The sequence below is a fragment of the Alosa sapidissima genome, chromosome 4 (assembly GCF_018492685.1).
Source record: "Alosa sapidissima isolate fAloSap1 chromosome 4, fAloSap1.pri, whole genome shotgun sequence".
Lineage (NCBI taxonomy): Eukaryota > Metazoa > Chordata > Actinopteri > Clupeiformes > Clupeidae > Alosa > Alosa sapidissima.
The window spans coordinates 35,563,006-35,580,629 of NC_055960.1; the positions used below are offsets into that span (position 1 = coordinate 35,563,006).

The 17,624-nt window shown below is 41.9% G+C and overlaps 1 protein-coding gene across 1 annotated transcript; it reads left to right on the forward strand.

Annotated features, from left to right (window-relative positions):
• The first annotated feature begins 281 nt into the window (after positions 1–281).
• slc6a14 (solute carrier family 6 member 14) lies at positions 282–16,526 on the forward strand. Its single transcript, XM_042090361.1, has 14 exons — positions 282–408; positions 1,346–1,523; positions 4,736–4,867; positions 5,431–5,589; positions 6,417–6,543; positions 7,115–7,247; positions 7,733–7,873; positions 8,387–8,615; positions 12,857–12,982; positions 13,097–13,215; positions 13,962–14,061; positions 14,447–14,556; positions 15,112–15,279; positions 15,847–16,526. The coding sequence occupies exons 1-14, from the start codon at positions 340–342 to the stop codon at positions 16,003–16,005; spliced, it is 1,950 nt and encodes a 649-aa protein (XP_041946295.1). The 5' UTR covers positions 282–339; the 3' UTR covers positions 16,006–16,526.
• The last annotated feature ends 1,098 nt before the right edge of the window (positions 16,527–17,624 follow it).

The window sequence follows — 17,624 nt, forward strand, 5'->3', positions numbered from 1 at the left end:
TTCCTGCTGACATAAGCTGAGATTTCTGTTATCAGTTTCATGCTCCATCCCTCATATATTTAAACGATATGTAAAGAAAAGTAAACTTGTAAAACGTATAGGCCTACTTTACACCCAAAACACCTGACCCACTGTGACACTGACACAGATCCAATGTGAGACAGAGCTTCCCCGAAAACATTCTACCTGCAAATGACGACGAGGCGTCACCGGGCGTGGTTAGAAGAGGGGAGGGGGATCGGGGGATAAGGATGGAAGAACTCGCACTGCCATGTTGTCAGTCTGCCGCAGGTACGCTATTTGTCAGGTGTCCAACGCTTTACCGGCAGCATCGTGACAATGAGGAAGTACTGGTGGTGGAGCGGTTTGACGGGTTTGGTGTTTTGGAACCCAAAAGCCAGCGATCAGGTAAAGAAAAATTACAATGTGACGAATATCGATTAGGTGAAACAAAATCACGCATATGGTTACCGCAATGGCAAGAAACCAGATAAGGTATGGTAGGCTAGGACTATCTGGGGCTTTTAATAACTGTTGCACCTGTCCAAACAAATGCAGCCAACGGATATTAATTTGCAATCTGCCCGGTCTATTTAGCAGATCTTAGGCTACTTTATTGTTTATTGATATGGTTATTTTTGTCATGATTATTTGACAGCACTGTAATCACATCTCTTTTAGTATTTTGCCTGGCCTGGCCTATGTCGATGCTTATTTGATTGATTTTACAATGTGCGCGGTGAAGTCCACATAGCATACAATACAATAACATAAAGTCGAAAAGCCTACATCAAACACAATAATAATCGCAATAATAATTAGCTATCATCAACTGGAGATGTTCACAAGTAATTTTTTGGAATCTCAAGTCTTTTGTCACGAGTCAAAGTCAAGTGTCAAGGCTGGCCATCTGATATGTCCCTAACACTGTATTGTTAAATCTCGAATCAAAGCAAGTCCTGTAGCTACTATCCATACGGTATCAAAAATCAGTTGTAGGATAATTGTATGCTGTCTACTGCAATGCAATCTAAAGAAACACATTAACAACTCTGTTTCAATAGGCGTTTTACTGCAACGTTTTTTCCTGAAATAAAATGTGGGCAGCCAAGAGTATACTAACAGCAATAATATTAATAATAATCAATAATAATACTAACGTATCAACAATGAAAATAATACAATTCATAAATGTTCTCATCTTTTTACAAAAACATAAACATAATAACCTCTAATAAGTCTTTAAAACATTTCTTGAAAGTCCCAAACCATCACAAGAATGTACTGTATAACATTTGGTAACTCATCTCAGAGGCTGAGTGACCACTGTGTTCTGTCCTATCAGGAGGTCATCCAGGATTATGGGACGCAGAAGACGGACTCACACGTGGGCAGTGGGGATGAGAATGCGGAGCGGGGCAACTGGAGCAACAAGAGGGAATACATGCTGTCCATGGTGGGCTACGCCGTGGGGCTGGGCAACGTTTGGAGGTTCCCCTACCTCACCTACAAACACGGCGGCGGTGAGTGAGTGAAGGAGTGAATTAATGAGTGAGTGAGTGAATGAATAAATGAGTGAGTGAATTTAATAAATGAGTGAGTGAGTGAATGAATAAATGAGTGAGTGAATTTAATAAGTGAGTGAGTGAATGAATAAATGAGTGAGTCTGTCTGTCTGTCTGTCTTATCTCCCTCATCCCCAGTGCTCTCTACACATGCGGTGATGGATAACCTTATTGTTTCCCCAACTTTATGTTCCGTCATGATGTCCCAGTTCTCACACGTGGCCCCATCTGGTCAACTGGACAAAGTGCTGTACAATCGAAATATCAGTAAAGGCAATAGTAAGAGCGCACAGGAGCAGGTCAAAGGTCATTTAGAGTCGTTAACAACGGACGTTGTCTCAAGGCACCTTGTGGACTCCTCTGCCTGGTCCCTCTAAAGTAGGCACACAATGCCCGGTACTCTACCAGTGCAGCATAGGGGGGGATTTCACAGCTACATGCGGTCTGCATAGCACTATACATGCGGTCTGCCTAGCACTCTATACATGCTGTCTGCATAGCACTATATGCTGCCTGCATGGCACTATGATGTCTTCATGGCACTCTGTACTGTACATGCTGTCTGCATAGCACTCTGATTATAGGAGTTGACTATGTACAACCTTCTATCTGTACATGCTGTTTGCAGGGCACTCTGACTAGCTGACGATGTACAACATTCTATCTTTGCATCATATACAGTATATTAAATTGAGTGTAACAGAGGCGGTATGCATACTCCTAATGCATGACACTGCTGCCTAGGCAGAGCATGCTGTCTATATACTCCCCATGCATGACATTGCTGCCTAGGCAGAGCATGCTGTCTATATACTCCCCATGCATGACACTGCTGCCTAGGCAGAGCATGCTGTCTATATAGTCCTCATGCATGACACTGCTGCCTAGGCAGAGCATGCTGTCTATATAGTCATCATGCATGACACTGCTGCCTAGGCAGAGCATGCTGTCTATATAGTCCTCATGCATGACACTGCTGCCTAGGCAGAGCATGCTGTCTATATAGTCCTCATGCATGACACTGCTGCCTAGGCAGAGCGTTCTGACTCTGTGTGGTTGACGGTTAACCTATAATTTCGCCATATTGGCCAAATGTTGTGGCATGGTCACCACAGAGTCCCCAGCTGCTGCGTCAAACAAATGCTCCCAGCAACAGTAGAGTATATTGACCCACCATATCACCACCGCACTGAAATGTAGGTCGGCTGCAAGTGATGTCCGCTGATGTTATGTTTACCTACTGCATGTGTCTAAGACGGGGGTTAAGTATAAGTATATATACTCTTTTGATCCCGTGAGGGGAAATTTGGTCTCTGCATTTATCCCAATCCGTGAATTAGTGAAGCACACAGTGAACACACAGTGAGGTGAAGCACACACTAATCCCGGCGCAGTGAGCTGCCTGCTACAACAGCGGCGCTCTGGGAGCAGTGAGGGGTTAGGTGCCTTGCTCAAGGGCACTTCAGCCGTGCCTACTGGTCGGGGTTCGAACCGGCAACCCTCCGGTTACAAGTCCGAAGCGCTAACCAATAGGCCACGGCTGCCCCTAAAGTTAGCCTCTGACACCCATTCTCCTCTTGTTTACACTTTATGTGTTCTTGTATTGGGCAATTCCATGAAAAAATTGACTTTTTGTCACATCCATAACGCCAGTGAAATGCCTTGGCATGTGTACGATGTGAATGATGACTCATCACAATATCTCTGGCTGACATGGTCAAAACTGCACGAAATTGAAAGTGTAGGATCATTATGACACCCTCCGAATGCATGCCAAGTTTCGTGGACTTTCGTTCATGGGGGGCCTTACAATAAAATAATTTATGTATACATTTAGTGACCGTACACCAACAAGGATTCCTGGGACACTGAAAGACCGGGGTACACGAAACTTGGTGGGCATGTAACCCCACATGAATAGCATGGAACCATCGTTTTTCGTTTTGATCTGTAGCCCCCCCGCTGGACTGGACCCCCCCGAAAGGAGGGTAGGGCAGACACAGTTTTCTGTGAATATCTCGAGAACCGTAGGGTTTAGGAGGACCATTTTTTTTTTGTATGTTGATCTCAAAGGGCCATGTCAACCCATTCAATAACCACTCATTTCATGTATAGCGCCACCTAGTTAAAAATTAAAAAGCAAAACATTAGGTGTTTTCATCACAATATCTCTGGCTGACATGGTCAAAACTGCACGAAATTGAAAGTGTAGGATCATTATGACACCCTCCGAATGCATGCCAAGTTTCATGGACTTTCGTTCATGGGGGGCCTTACAATAAAATAATTTATGTGTACATTTAGTGACCGTACACCAACAAGGATTCCTGGGACACTGAAAGACCGGGGTACACGAAACTTGGTGGGCATGTAACCCCACATGGATAGCATGGAACCATCGTTTTTCGTTTTGATCTGTAGCCCCCCCGCTGGACTGGACCCCCCGAAAGGAGGGTAGGGCAGACACAGTTTTCTGTGAATATCTTGAGAGCCGTAGGGCCTAGGATGACCAATTTTTTGCGTATGTTTGCCTCCAGGGGTCATGTAAACCCATTCCATATGCACACATGTGCATAAACAGAATACACGCACACACATACATTTACAGTAATCCTACGTTTGACACATACTCACACAGTAGACATATATACGCATGCATGCACATGCACAGACACACACCCACCCACCCACACACACACATAAACATAAACATGTACACGCACACATGCACACAATTCAAGAATTTCTCAGAATTATGAACAGGCAAGATGGGGGTGGGGTTGTATAAAATGTATTTTAGCCTACATGTGAAATCTATAAACTAATCATGTTTTGGTACTTGTTGTCTAGCAGATACCAGTGAGAATTGAGTGTGCATAATGCAATTCAGTGAGACAGTTAGAATCATATATGCCTTTCAGCGTGACTTATTTTTGTGGAAAACATGTGCTGGACTGGGCGGCGGTCATATTTTGTACCGCTCTGCGGTACATCTAGTTTTGTTCGCTGTTGTTGTGATTGCTGTCTATTTCCTTCGGTCAGTGTTGTCTATTGTATTTTTGTGTGCTGCCTTCTTGGCATGGTAAAATATTTTTAAAATGTGTGCATTGTTTACTATATGTATGCATTGTTTACTCGTTATGTATGCATTGTTTACTCGTTATGTATAGGTGCTTTCCTTATTCCGTACACGATCATGCTGGCAGTGGCTGGAATTCCCCTATTCTTTCTGGAGAGCTCGTTGGGCCAGTTTGCCAGCCAGGGGCCCATCAACGTGTGGCGAGCTGTGCCGATACTACAAGGTGAGACGCCCAGGAGTCTTAGTTGGCCCTCAGGGTCGCCTGCTGTGTCTTGACCTCTCAGGCAAACACTAGGGGAGAAGGGTCACCTTTGGCCATCAAGGTCTTGTTTGTTGTCTCTGGGCTAAAATGAAAAGTTAAGAAATGCCTTTTCTGAAAGCACTCCTCACGACCAGACAGTGTGTTGTGTTTGTGGCCATCCATTGCAGTAGCCGAGGGCTAATGGTTCACTGTTGTTGTGTCCATTTTGTAGAAATGTGTCTTTTTTTTTTTTTTTTTTTGACCTTGTTTTGAAAAGCACAATTTACTCTATTTAAACCTTGGCTTACTTCGTGGTCATCCTCGTAAAGAATAATGTCACTTTATGAGATTGTTACAAGTCTGGTGAACTACCTCTTTACTATGGTTTCAGTGCACCATGTTTACTGTAACACTGAACAAACATGTTAAGAAGTGAACCATCTACAGCATCCAACATCCAATTCTGGCTAATAGTAATAATAAGTAACTTAGTAATAATAAAAATAATAGTAATGAACCTATTTCAACTCTTGATCATCCTGCAGGTGTTGGAATCACAATGGTGATTGTGAGTACGTTGGTGTCCATCTACTATAATGTCATCATCGCGTACAGCCTCTTCTACCTGTTTGCATCCTTCCAGTACCCCCTTCCTTGGAGCTGTGCTTCCTGGTACGGAGAGAACTGCACAGTGTCTCCGAGAGGTTTGTCCCACCGATCACCCTAAAACAGGATTAATGACAAGAATCCCATTTCAATACAGTGTAACAGAAAAGCCTTAGCAGCTTGAATTTAGATAAATCACCACTTAACAATTGCTGAAAGGAAAAAGTTTTTACATATTTACATTACTTCAAACATTTGCCAGTGTGAATGGCATTGTCTCAAACTCAAAGTCAATAATGTTGCACAAAAGAGCTAAATGTGTTCCATATTAAGCGTTTGCTGAACTGTTGTCATTTAACACCATTGGGAAAATCACCCGAGAAACCGGTTGTTCCTAGTTTTCACCTAGACTAAACATACCTTGAGGGTTTCCTTGCGCATGGCTGACTGGTGCTGAGAACTGCATATTCAGTGCATATTCAGTGCATCGTGTTGTGCTTGATTTTCTTTCTTTAATAATAATAAATAATAATAATACATTTGATTTATAATACACTTTTCATCATATATCTTAAAGTGCTACAGGTTAAAAACAAAAAAAAAATATGAGCAGTTTAAAGAAGAAGGAAAAAGAAAAGGTTTAAAAAAAAAAACATCTAGAGGGGACCAACAGCTTTGCTAAAAAGAAATGTCTTAAGACCTTTTTTAAAACAGTCAGTGGATTGTGGTGCCCTCAAGATGTCATGGAGGGCATTCCACGGACATGGGGCAGCAGCGCAGAAGGCCCTATCTCCCATGGTCTTGAGTCTGGTTCTGTGTGTGTGTGTGTGTGTGTGTGTGTGTGTGTGTGTGAATACATTATTTTATTACACAAACTTCTGTTTGTGTAATAAAATAATGTATTCTTTTTTATTATTATCAACAGTTTGCAATGAGAGTGTAAGCATCAACATGAGCCTGGCGTTGATGAACTCCAGTCTGGGATATGAGGACTGCTCCGAGTCCAGTGCCCCAAGTGGTCCTGCTACGAGCCCCAGTGAACAGTACTGGGAGTAAGTAGAGTCTGATGTATTTAGTCATATTTATGAACTGCTATTGATTGATTGAATTGATATCACCACCACATAAAAAAGCAACCAAAGACACAAGCAGAACAATAACATGGCTGTGAACAGCTATGTTATGCATAGTTCCACATTCTAGGTAATGGTAACATGAAATGACATGTTTATATTTATGCTCTAATTCATTTTGATCCATTTTAATCCATTCATTTTGATCCATTTTGATCATTTACAGTGTTCATAAAGATTCACCGGATCTCTAACTATGTAATCAGTGGTGTATTTGAAGCCTGTGTCAAACCTTTTTCATCTCTGTCTGTGAATGAGAAAATAAATTTTTCCTAAACACATTTTAAACCTAATCTACTTAAATCCCTTCAGTGTTTGTACTAATGTTCTCTTTTCTGTTCTAAGTGAGCAGGTTCTGTGGAACCTAATCTCCTTAAATCCCTTCAGTGTTTGTACTAATGTTCTCTTTTCTGTTCTAAGTGAGCAGGTTCTGTGGAACCTAATCTCCCTTCAGTGTTTGTACTAATGTGGTTCTCTTTTCTGTTCTAAGTGAACGGGTTCTGTGGCGGACTCCCTCGATGGACGAGACCGGTCCGGTGGTCTGGCACTTGGCCTTGTGTCTGCTCCTGGGGTGGCTCCTGGTGGGCGCGGCCCTGTTCAAAGGCATCAAGTCCTCGGGGAAGGTGTGTGTGTCGGTGTGTGTGTCGGTGTGTGTGTGTGTGTGTGAACGTTTGTGTGTTTAGCTCAATAACAGTCCTTTGATTTCTTTAGCTCAATAACAGTCCTTTGATTTCTTTATGTTAAAATAAATTCTTTTTTTTTTGGCTTAGGCCTTATTTGTTATATGGTTTTTAATTGTTAAATAAACACTGTTATAATACAGATCATTTTTGAATGATTCGAGGCACGATATGTGTTTGGAACAAGGATGTGGCCTTATCCAAACAGCCCTTTCTGACACTGAGGCGGCCACTTGTCATATCCATCACAATGCGGCCATTCTGACTCAAGTCTTTGTAATTTGCAGTTTGATTGGCATGGCAGGGTACATGTTGCCGCACCAAATGAAGCTCCATAAGCTCTGTAATGAAGATCTATAAGTTCTGTAATGAATCTCACCCTTTACTGTGTACTCTATGATGGTGCATTTACCCGTCTCGGCCTGTAGGTGGTGTACTTCACAGCCACCTTTCCCTACGTGGTGCTGCTGATTCTGCTCATCCAAGGGGCCATCCAGGAAGGTGCCAGAGATGGCATCGAGTACTACATTGGCACCAAGTCCAACCTCACCAAGCTGGCAGAGGCTGAGGTAGAATGTGTTACCCATCTCACAGCTCAACTTGAGACTCCATTGGGCCTAGTCACTCTTAAAGGTCTTCATTTAAATGACCGGCAAAGTGTATAGTGTCTGGAGTCTAAAGACTAAGGCTAAATCAAATTTTGCAACCTGGCAAAATCTGTTTGCTAATTCAACACCACGAGCAAGACTGTAAGCACATTGGTGGGTCTGCTCAATGCTCCCACACACCACCATGATAACTTTAGTTCAGACACTCCTAGTTTGCTGGCATCGGTATGCCACACACACACGCGCACACACACACACACACGCATGCACGGACACTCACTCACTCACTCACTTACTCACTCACTCTGAGCAGGTTCACACTGTGCCTGTTTGTAATTTAAATCAACAAATGTGATGCACTAAGAGTCTGTTGTTGTTGTTGTTGTTGTTGTACTAAGAATCTGTTGTTGTTGATGCAGTAAGAGACTGTTGTTGTTGATTTACTAAGAATCTGTTGCGGCCCTCCTCTGTCAGGTGTGGAAAGACGCCGCATCACAGATCTTTTTCTCACTGTCCATCGCCTGGGGAGGTGTCACGGCCCTGTCCTCCTACAACCGCTTCCATAACAACTGTTTCCAGGACGCAGTCATCGTGTGCGTGGTCAACTGTGCCACGAGCATCTTCGCAGGCTTTGCCATCTTCTCCATCCTCGGCCACATGGCCTTCGTCTACAAGAAGTCTGTGGCCGAGGTCGCCAGTGCAGGTGAGATGAAACACTCCAGACTCCAGCGATTACTGTGATGAAGATGTTTGTCTTTTTTTTATTTATTTTTTTAGATTGTATTATGTATACAACATGTACACATACAGACTATAACTGTTATTCTGTGTCAGCCTCAAACATTTGTGTGTGTGTGTGTGTGTGTGTGTGTGTGTCAGCCTCAAATAGAAGTGAGCTGTGTGTGTGTGTGTGTGTGCAGGGCTGGCAACTCTCACAAGGCCGTGAGCAGGCACGCCTGCAGGTGTACTGTCCGTACGCACTGTGCGTACCATCAGGCTACTCAACAACGAGAACATTTTCCTTGTGTGTGTGTGTATTCACACCAAATAGGCGTACCATACCTTCCCAACTATGCACAGTATCCCATTAGCTGCCATCAGGCTATTTATAATTTTTTATTACGTAACTTAGTTAAAATGTTATCAAAATTAACACGCACACATTTTGTTTGAGCAGGAGACAGAATACGCACAAAGGCACGTAACTAGGCTACTTGTTGTTTTCTTTTACTCGGCTATCTATATATGGTTATCAGCACACAATGTTGAGCTAATTCACTAATTCAATACTCATCATGAAGTTTAAACAACAAAAACAGAAAGTATGGAGGCAGCAAAGCTAGAGGAGTTATTCCAGATGGGCAAGAACAAGGTAGGCAATTGGTGTGCTTGTCAGAATGTTAGACGGCATTACAGCTGTACAGCTAAAGCCAGACGTCAAGAACAAAACAAGGTAACTTTAGCCTGTATAGGGCTGTATCAAGTTACCCAAATCGTGAGACACACACACAATTGATTAGATTCACACGCTCACACGCCACACCCCCGTTTTCTCACGCTGAAGTGTCAACCCGGTCGGTCAAATGCCTGAAAGATGAGTTTATCTATAGATCTACCTGCCAGAGATGGTGAGGGGGTTCAAGAGCACCCCCTGTCTGTGGAATTTTCTAAATTTTCTCTCATTTGCGATGCTACTTCACAAGCCATCCCAAGCGCATTTCCCGCCGCATTTTCCTGGCTTCAGGTATGCTTTGAGTATTTATTGAGTATTTTTCACACTGAAGTGTCAACCTGGTAGGTCAAATACCTGGCAGATGAGGTTCAACTAAACTAAACCTATACAGACATTACACATCACGTGAACGAGAATCTAAGCTTTACAATGATATTAGCGGCAAATTGCTGTGATAAATGGTTTGCGAGAAAATTAGCATTGAAATTAAATGCAATTTAAATATATTTGCATTTTGCACACAGTGCACACCCATTACTCTGGGTTAAATATCTCACTAACCCTTCACACAACACATGGCAAACCCAATATCACAATAAACAGCAAACCATACCGAATACGAGGATATGAAGCATGCCTCTGTGCAATAAGTGGTTCCTGAGTAATCTGGTTAGATTACTCAGGAACCACTTATTTTTACATAGTCTCATTGGGGAGAAATTCCAATGTATTCTAATGTAAACTATTTGTCAGTACATACATTTGTGTAAATTGTTCAGCCATAGATTATCCCACTATCATGGTTCTTATATTGCCAGGTTCCAGCCAATCCCACTTACACACATACATGAATATACTTCTATTGGCATGCTTTCTAGTAACATTAATGCAAAAATATGACAAAAATCAAATAATGAGACACACATATTTTTTTTCTTGCCTGACATAAGCCATATGCAAACTTTCACATCATACGTTCCCAGATATGGGTACGTCCTGAAAAAGGAAGAGCATGTAGGCTATAGGCTATGGCCATTACAATGAACAATATCTTATCTTAAATGATAGCTGAATAACACAGGTGACCACTTCTGCGTAATTTCATGGAGTGCTTTTGCCTGAAGAAGACCCAGCAGGGTCGAAACGTTGCCTGTTGTGCATTATATATATGGGAGTCAAAAGCAGTGTTGCGGACGTTATATTTTTTCATTTGTGCTAAAATGTACGCTCATTTTTGACCATTTCAAAACTGTGAAGCATATATGTTTTGTGGTTGTGAACTTATTGCAATATCACCATAACTATTCCACCTGTGTGTGCATGGTTATAATTCTGAAGTGCAAAATAGGCTACAGCACAAATATGTCCATAAAAATAAGCAAGTCTGACCTCTGAATTTATTTTGAAAGTGTACCCGATTGATGCATTAAAAAGTTAAAATATACAAATATTTTCTTAAATTCTTACAAAACACCCTTAGGACAACACGGCATCAGATGAACGCAGGTTCAGGCCGAAGTCCTAGTAGATCCGTTTGATACCAGTGTTAAAGGGGAACTTGGCAACTATTTCAACGTAATAAACCCGTTTAGAAATCATTTGGATGGTTAAATGACCAATGACCGGAAAACCAACCTTGCAACATTGAGACTACAGTCCCGGAAAGAGAAGTGAGGAACAAGAAACTCGTTTTAAATCGTGTTTCTTACCTTGTAACATCCACATTGTCTGCCGAACTTATGCTAACCGTTTTGCTAGCTTGTAAACAAATCCATGTGCTTTATCGTTACCTTTTTCCACAGTTTGAAATAGCATAATGCACAATTTCTCCAGCAGAGGGGGAAATCCTGCCAAGTTTCCCTTTAATTTAACTCTGGGACCCTGGTCCCTACACCTGAGAACCACTAATGTACTTTTTTTTTTTTGCTTTAGCCTACGCAGCAAAATTTTGGTTGGCCCCACCAAATCTCACTCCAAGGTTTTTTGAAAAGTTGCCAGCCCTGTGTGTCAGCCTCAAACAGAAGTGTGTGTGTGTGTGTGTGTGTGTGTGTGTGTGTGTCGGCCTCAAACAGAAGTGAGCTGTGTGTGTGTGTGTGTGTGTGTGTGTGTGTGTCAGCCTCAAACAGAAGTGTGTGTGTGTGTGTGTGTATGTGTGAGCTTCAAACAGAAGTGAGGTGTGTGTGTGTGAACTTCAAACAGAAGTGAGGTGTGTGTGTGTGTGTGGGCTCAAACAGAAGTGAGTTGGGTGCCGCTCTAAAGTTTCTTTTAAAGTTATTTTAGATGCAGGTGCATCAAGAACTGTGGGTTTTCTGTAGAATGGGATGTTGAATAAAATAGATTATATCTTACAACGGCCATCAAACTGATGTAAAAAATACACAATCAAATGACTTTGGATGTACACTTCTTTATGTAAACAGACTGACGTGTTTCAACCAGGCTCTTTTTTAAATAAGGAGGCACATTGAAAAGAACTTCTTGAAGGTGTAATATTTAATAACTTTGATGGCAATTTAAACAGTTTTCTTTACCAATTACTCTTTTGTGTTTACTCAAAGAATGTTAAGCCAAAAGCCTTGTCAAAGCAAGATCATATTCATTGTTAACTGTGTAACTTGATAAATATTTGTAATTTAACTGAAAGAACAATTCATTTCTGGCTGTTTGAGAATATTCTCTGACCTGCTGGTTTGTGTGTGGTGTGTCTTGCCAGTCAGTGACAATAGAGCAGGATTTGTGCTAAAAACACATCTCAAGAGAGTGTTACAGGAAACCCTCAGGACCTTGGATTAATCTCCACCTAAAGGAGAATTCTGGCAAGGTCACTGAATACTGTCGACACAACATAAAAACTAAAACAATCGGTTGTACTTAGCTCAAGTCACTGCAGCCAACTGCTAGAGCTGCCAGGCAGCTACAGTGCTACACTTTGGGGGCATGTTCATGAGCAGCTACAGTGCTACACTTTGGGGGCATATTCAGGAGCAGCTACAGTGCTACACTTTGGGGGCATGTTCATGAGCAGCTACAGTGCTACACTTTCGGGGGTTGTTCATGAGCAGCTGCAGTGCTATACTCTGGGGGCATGTTCATGAGCAGTACAGTGGTTGTTAAAGGCACAGTCCATGATTGTCATCCAGTGGTTGTTAAAGGCACTGTTGACTGAATGTGTGTGTGCGCTGAAATAATAGCAGGTGTCATAGCTCTTTGTGTGGGAAATGGACACGGCCCTCGGGTCGAGCCATAAAGACTTCCAGCCGATGGACATATTGCGTAAGGAGAATGGAACGAAAGGGTGTAATGTGACTGGAGGCTGACTGTACTTTTAACCATTCCAATTAATATCCGTGTGTGTGTGTGTGTGTGTGTGTGTGTGTGTGTGTCTTGTCTCTGTATGTGTGTGTGTGTGTGTGTGTGTGTCTTGTCTGTGTGTGTGTGTGTGTGTGTGTGTGTGTGTGTGTGTCTTGTCTCTGTGTGTGTGTGTGTAACAGGATTTGGGCTGGCCTTCATAGCGTACCCTGATGCCCTGTCCCAGCTGCCCGTGTCTCCTCTCTGGTCCATCCTCTTCTTCTTCATGTTACTCACCCTCGGCCTGGACTCCCAGTTCGCTGGCATCGGTATGACACACACACACACACACACACACACACACACACACACACACACACACAATACTCACTTTAAACATATTCCTTTAGCTTTAATATTCTTTGTGTGTGTGTGTGTTTCAGAGGTCATCTCGACATGTCTCTCGGATGCCTGTCCTGCATACTTTAAGTCCAAGAGGAGCCATGTGACTGTTGGCGTTTGTGTTGTCCTCTTCCTGCTCGGACTGCCCTGCGTTACGGGGGTGTGTGTGTGTGTGTGTGTGTGTGTGTGTGTGTGTGTGTGCTCTGTTGTATGCCATTAAGGCGATGATGATGCAATGTTGCAGGGCAATCACATAATTAGTTTCATGTGTTCCTGTGGTTGGATAATCACGGATCATTTGCCTACTGATCAATGATCATTCATGTGGTTGCAATCACGATCATGTGCCTACTGATCATTCCTGTGGTTGGATGATCACAAACATTTACCTACTGATCATTCAAGTTCTCAAGAAAAGAATGTTGCCAAATGTCAATGTGCCAGAACAACAATACCCAGGAACATTGGCCAGTAATATTGCTAAAAAAAGGTGTGTGTATGTGCACTCAGGAACATTGGCCAGTAATATTGCTAAAAAAGGTGTGTTTGTGTGTGTGTACTCGGGAACATTGGCCAGTAATATTGCTAACAAAGTTGTGTGCATGTGTATCATCAGCTTTAGAATACATCCAAAAATTGTCATCTTTGATGGGCACAACAAATCATGCTAATTCTACCATTGTTTGTTTTCATGGTTTATCTCACTCTTCTAATCTATTCTAAAATGTTTCTAAAACCTTTAGAAAGCTGTTGTACCACAAATATACAGTCAGAACACTTTCAACAGTGTCCTGTTCAGAAATGTTAATCTGATGTCTCTTGTTCAGAAATCTTTGTCTATGGTCCCTTGTTCAGAAACCTTTGTCTATTGTCTCTTGTTCATACATGTTTGTCTATGGTCTCCAGGCAGGAATATACTGGGTCACCCTGATTGACCACTTCTGTGCTGGATGGGTCCTCCTGTTTGCTGGATTGCTGGAATTAATTGGCCTATCTTATATCTACGGTAAACATATTCCTCTCTCTGTAGCAACAAGACTAATAGACTAAGGAGTAAAGCTTTTAAGTCCCCTAGCAGCGATTTTGGCTGAACCAGTCAATCAAAAAATAGATAAAAAATACAATATACATTACACATCATGAAAATATATGTATTCTTACTTTTGTTTGTATACTTACAATATTTCATATTGTCATTGTTGATTAATTTGTTGTCCTAAAATGTAAAGCATACTGAATAACTACCATGTATGATAATGTGCAATATAAATAAATTCAAATTTGAACATGAATAAAATCTAAACATGCACTCAGAGCACAGTACACACACACCTGATGCTTAAATCCAATCCCGCAAAACGTCCTGAATTTGATCCTATTTTGATGTGCAGGACTGAATCGCTTCATCAAGGACATTGAGATGATGATTGGCATGAAGAGCGCCACCTTCTGGCTGTGGTGGAGGGCCTGCTGGTTCTTCATCTCCCCCGTGGTAATCCTGGTAAGTCATGTTGTGGGTTTGTTTCCTGGCTGATATAGGCCACACTCTTCCTGTTACCCACATGCCTGACGAAGATCCAGGGTGACTATGTTTTTAAAGTAATAAAGTTTATATTTTTGGAGCAATTGCAGTGTGCAGACCACACTTCTTCCACTGTCTGACACTATTGTCTGGCACCTGCGGAAAACTTTTCTTTGGATATGCGCACCCACTCTCCAAATTGTTTCCTGGCTGCCCTTGAGCACTTTACTCTGAGTTGCTGCGGGGAGACTGGCCCTTCTAATCATTGACGTAATTGTAAGCTGCTTTGGATAAAGGTGTCAACCAAATAAATAAGTAAGAATAAGTTAGTTGACATAAGACTTTTACATAAGAAGACTTTCTTAGCAAATAAGTTCTTATTACACACACACACACACACACACACACATAACCTCTGCTCTACATTTGCATGTACTGGCACTTTTATCCAAAGGAACAATCAAGGTATAGTGTGTTATGTTTTTATGCTCAGGTGATCTCCACACACACACACACACTCTGCCCTGTGCCCAGGTGATCCTGGTCTGGTCTCTGTACACATTTACGCCCCCCACCTACGGCGATGTGGCGTACCCAGGGTGGGCTGTGTCTCTGGGCTGGTGCATCACGGCCTTCTGCCTCATTTGGATCCCCGTCGTGGCTGTGTGGAAAGTAGCCAGCGCATCCGGCAGCCTCTGGCAGGTGATGACTCGAGAAAAGCTTTCCCAATGTGTGTGTGTGTGTGTGTGGGTGACCGTGTGGAAATTAGCCAGCAGCCCCTGGCAGGTAAGGGCACGGATGGAGGCAGGATGGGAGAAGCCTCCCAAATGTTTTAAGTGAACCTTACTGTACCTCACTTGTGAGGTATGTCATCAACCATCTGTGTGCTTGGCCCTCCTCTCATCCATCTCACCTGAAGTCCCCTCCTCGACTGCCCTATTACGGTCCCCCTATCTGGATTCCTGGCCCGTACAGCCTAGCGACCCATCACCTGCCTATGACGGATTCCTGACCCATGGGCCTTCTTTCTTTCTTTTTTTTTCTCTGATTGCCTACATTCTGTAAAGCGCCATGATGCATGTGTAATGTTTTGGCGCTCTATAAGCACAATAAATTGAAATTGAATGTATGGAGCAACTAAAATGAATGAATTTCAAAATTGATTGGAAATCACATATGATAGTCAAATACAGTATGAATAGCTCACTGCTGTGTGTGTGTGTGTGTGTGTGTGTGTGTGTGTGTGTGTGTGTTCTTGCTCTGCTCTAGCGTGTGAAGACAGCGTGCAGAGCCACAGAGGAGTGGGGCCCTTTCCTGGACCACCACCGGGGGGCGCACTACAGCGACGAGCAGCGCCAGCGGAGGACCAAGCACGTCGAGCTCTCCTCCGACCTCTTCATTATCTCCAACAACAACACCCGCTTGTGATCGCCACCGCTGAAGCCAAAGGCTGTTTTAAATCATAACTTTTGAAAATAAATGTTCTGTATGTTTTTAATTCTTTACATTCGTTTCATTTTTATCTTTTTGTTTGTTTACAAGTGTTTTTCTTGAAGTAAGCAGGGAAGGTGAAATTTCCTGTTCAAGCTTGTGGAGAAACCTCGTTAAGAGGTCATGAAGGATAAGGGAGAGCTGTAGAACAAATCAAATGGTTTTAATGAACACTGATATTTTATAGGACTAGTTCATGATTTCCATGAAATGATTAGTAGTCTGAGTGTCTGTGTTTTATATCCTTGAACTGTTGTGTGGCTCTGTCCCAATTTTGAGCTGTGTGTTGTGTACACAGATTTTTAGTGTTTTAATTGTTTTGACAGAATGTTCTGTGTAGACTGTTCTGTGCCATCTAATTGTGCAGTTTTACTGCACTGTTTACAAAAAGTTGATTTAAATGCTAATTGTAATTTGCCATAAATCACGTCATTTAAATATTTTTTTATGCAATATGACTTTCTGTTGTGTGGTCATTTTAATACTTCAGATTGTTATGTAACCCAAAAGCAGAATAACTGATAACAATGCTGAGACACATATCTGATACATATGGATTCATACAAAATTGTCTAGAGCAGACCTGGGCACCTTAATGTTGCCTACTGCTATTAACTCAGTCCAACAAAGGCCGCCATCTATAATTGAAATGAATGAAGTGACAGTTTTTTTCAATCGCTAACAAGCGCTTACCCATACTTCACATAGTTTTTCTAAACTCTTAACACAGACTCACACCTACAAAACACAATTGGCCAAATGGATAATTTTCTTCTCAAAAAGACATGTTGTTAAATATATACTAACTCTTCATTTCAAAACAGAACACATCTTCTTTTTGCACACACTAACTTTACCAAAACACTGGAAATCTGACCCAAAATGAAATTATTCTGTCAAAGAATAACACTTGTTTTCACTTCACAAGGTACATGCAGTCAATCAAAGTACACCAGGTTTCAAAATACTGGCTATTGTTGACATTACAAAAACTGCATATGTATGACTTTTATGTTTTAGTTTTACAGGTATTTGCATGTAAAACATGCTATCCACCGTTTTTGCACTAAATGTATTGGTTGGGAACTGTATGTCCACATGTAATGTTCACATTCAAAAGCATTCCAGTAAAAAGCAAATATTTTTTTTCCCTTTACTGTTTACTACAGGAGGTACAGAAGAAATACTGTTTACAGTATGATAGAACAGAAAAGGTTTTACAGTATTGCTTACAGTAAACAAACTATCCATGAAACACACAACAGCATTCTGAACAAAAAACAACAGCAAAAGCCCAGATAAAAAGGGGGGGACTACTGTAAAAAAGCACACAATCTTTGCGATCATCAGAGTTAGGCCACATGTTTTCATCAACATCGCATCTGATATTATCCAAGGCAATGCACCTGTGATAAAACCATTTGGTAGCAGAAGCAGAGCAGAAGCAGAGGTTTTTATACTGTATCTACGGTTTGGAATATTGTGTTTGCTATTGTGGGATGTTGTGTGTTAACATTCGTAAATACTACAAAAACAATCCATAGTTTTGTTGGGAG

Bases quoted from the DNA above. Each gene is read 5' to 3' on its own strand.
- slc6a14 (XM_042090361.1), top strand. From the start codon at position 340: ATGAGGAAGTACTGGTGGTGGAGCGGTTTGACGGGTTTGGTGTTTTGG. The intron at 8,616-12,856 runs GTGAGATGAAAC...TGTGTGTAACAG, and splicing joins GGCCGAGGTCGCCAGTGCAG to GATTTGGGCTGGCCTTCATA. The intron at 15,280-15,846 runs GTGATGACTCGA...GCTCTGCTCTAG, and splicing joins CATCCGGCAGCCTCTGGCAG to CGTGTGAAGACAGCGTGCAG.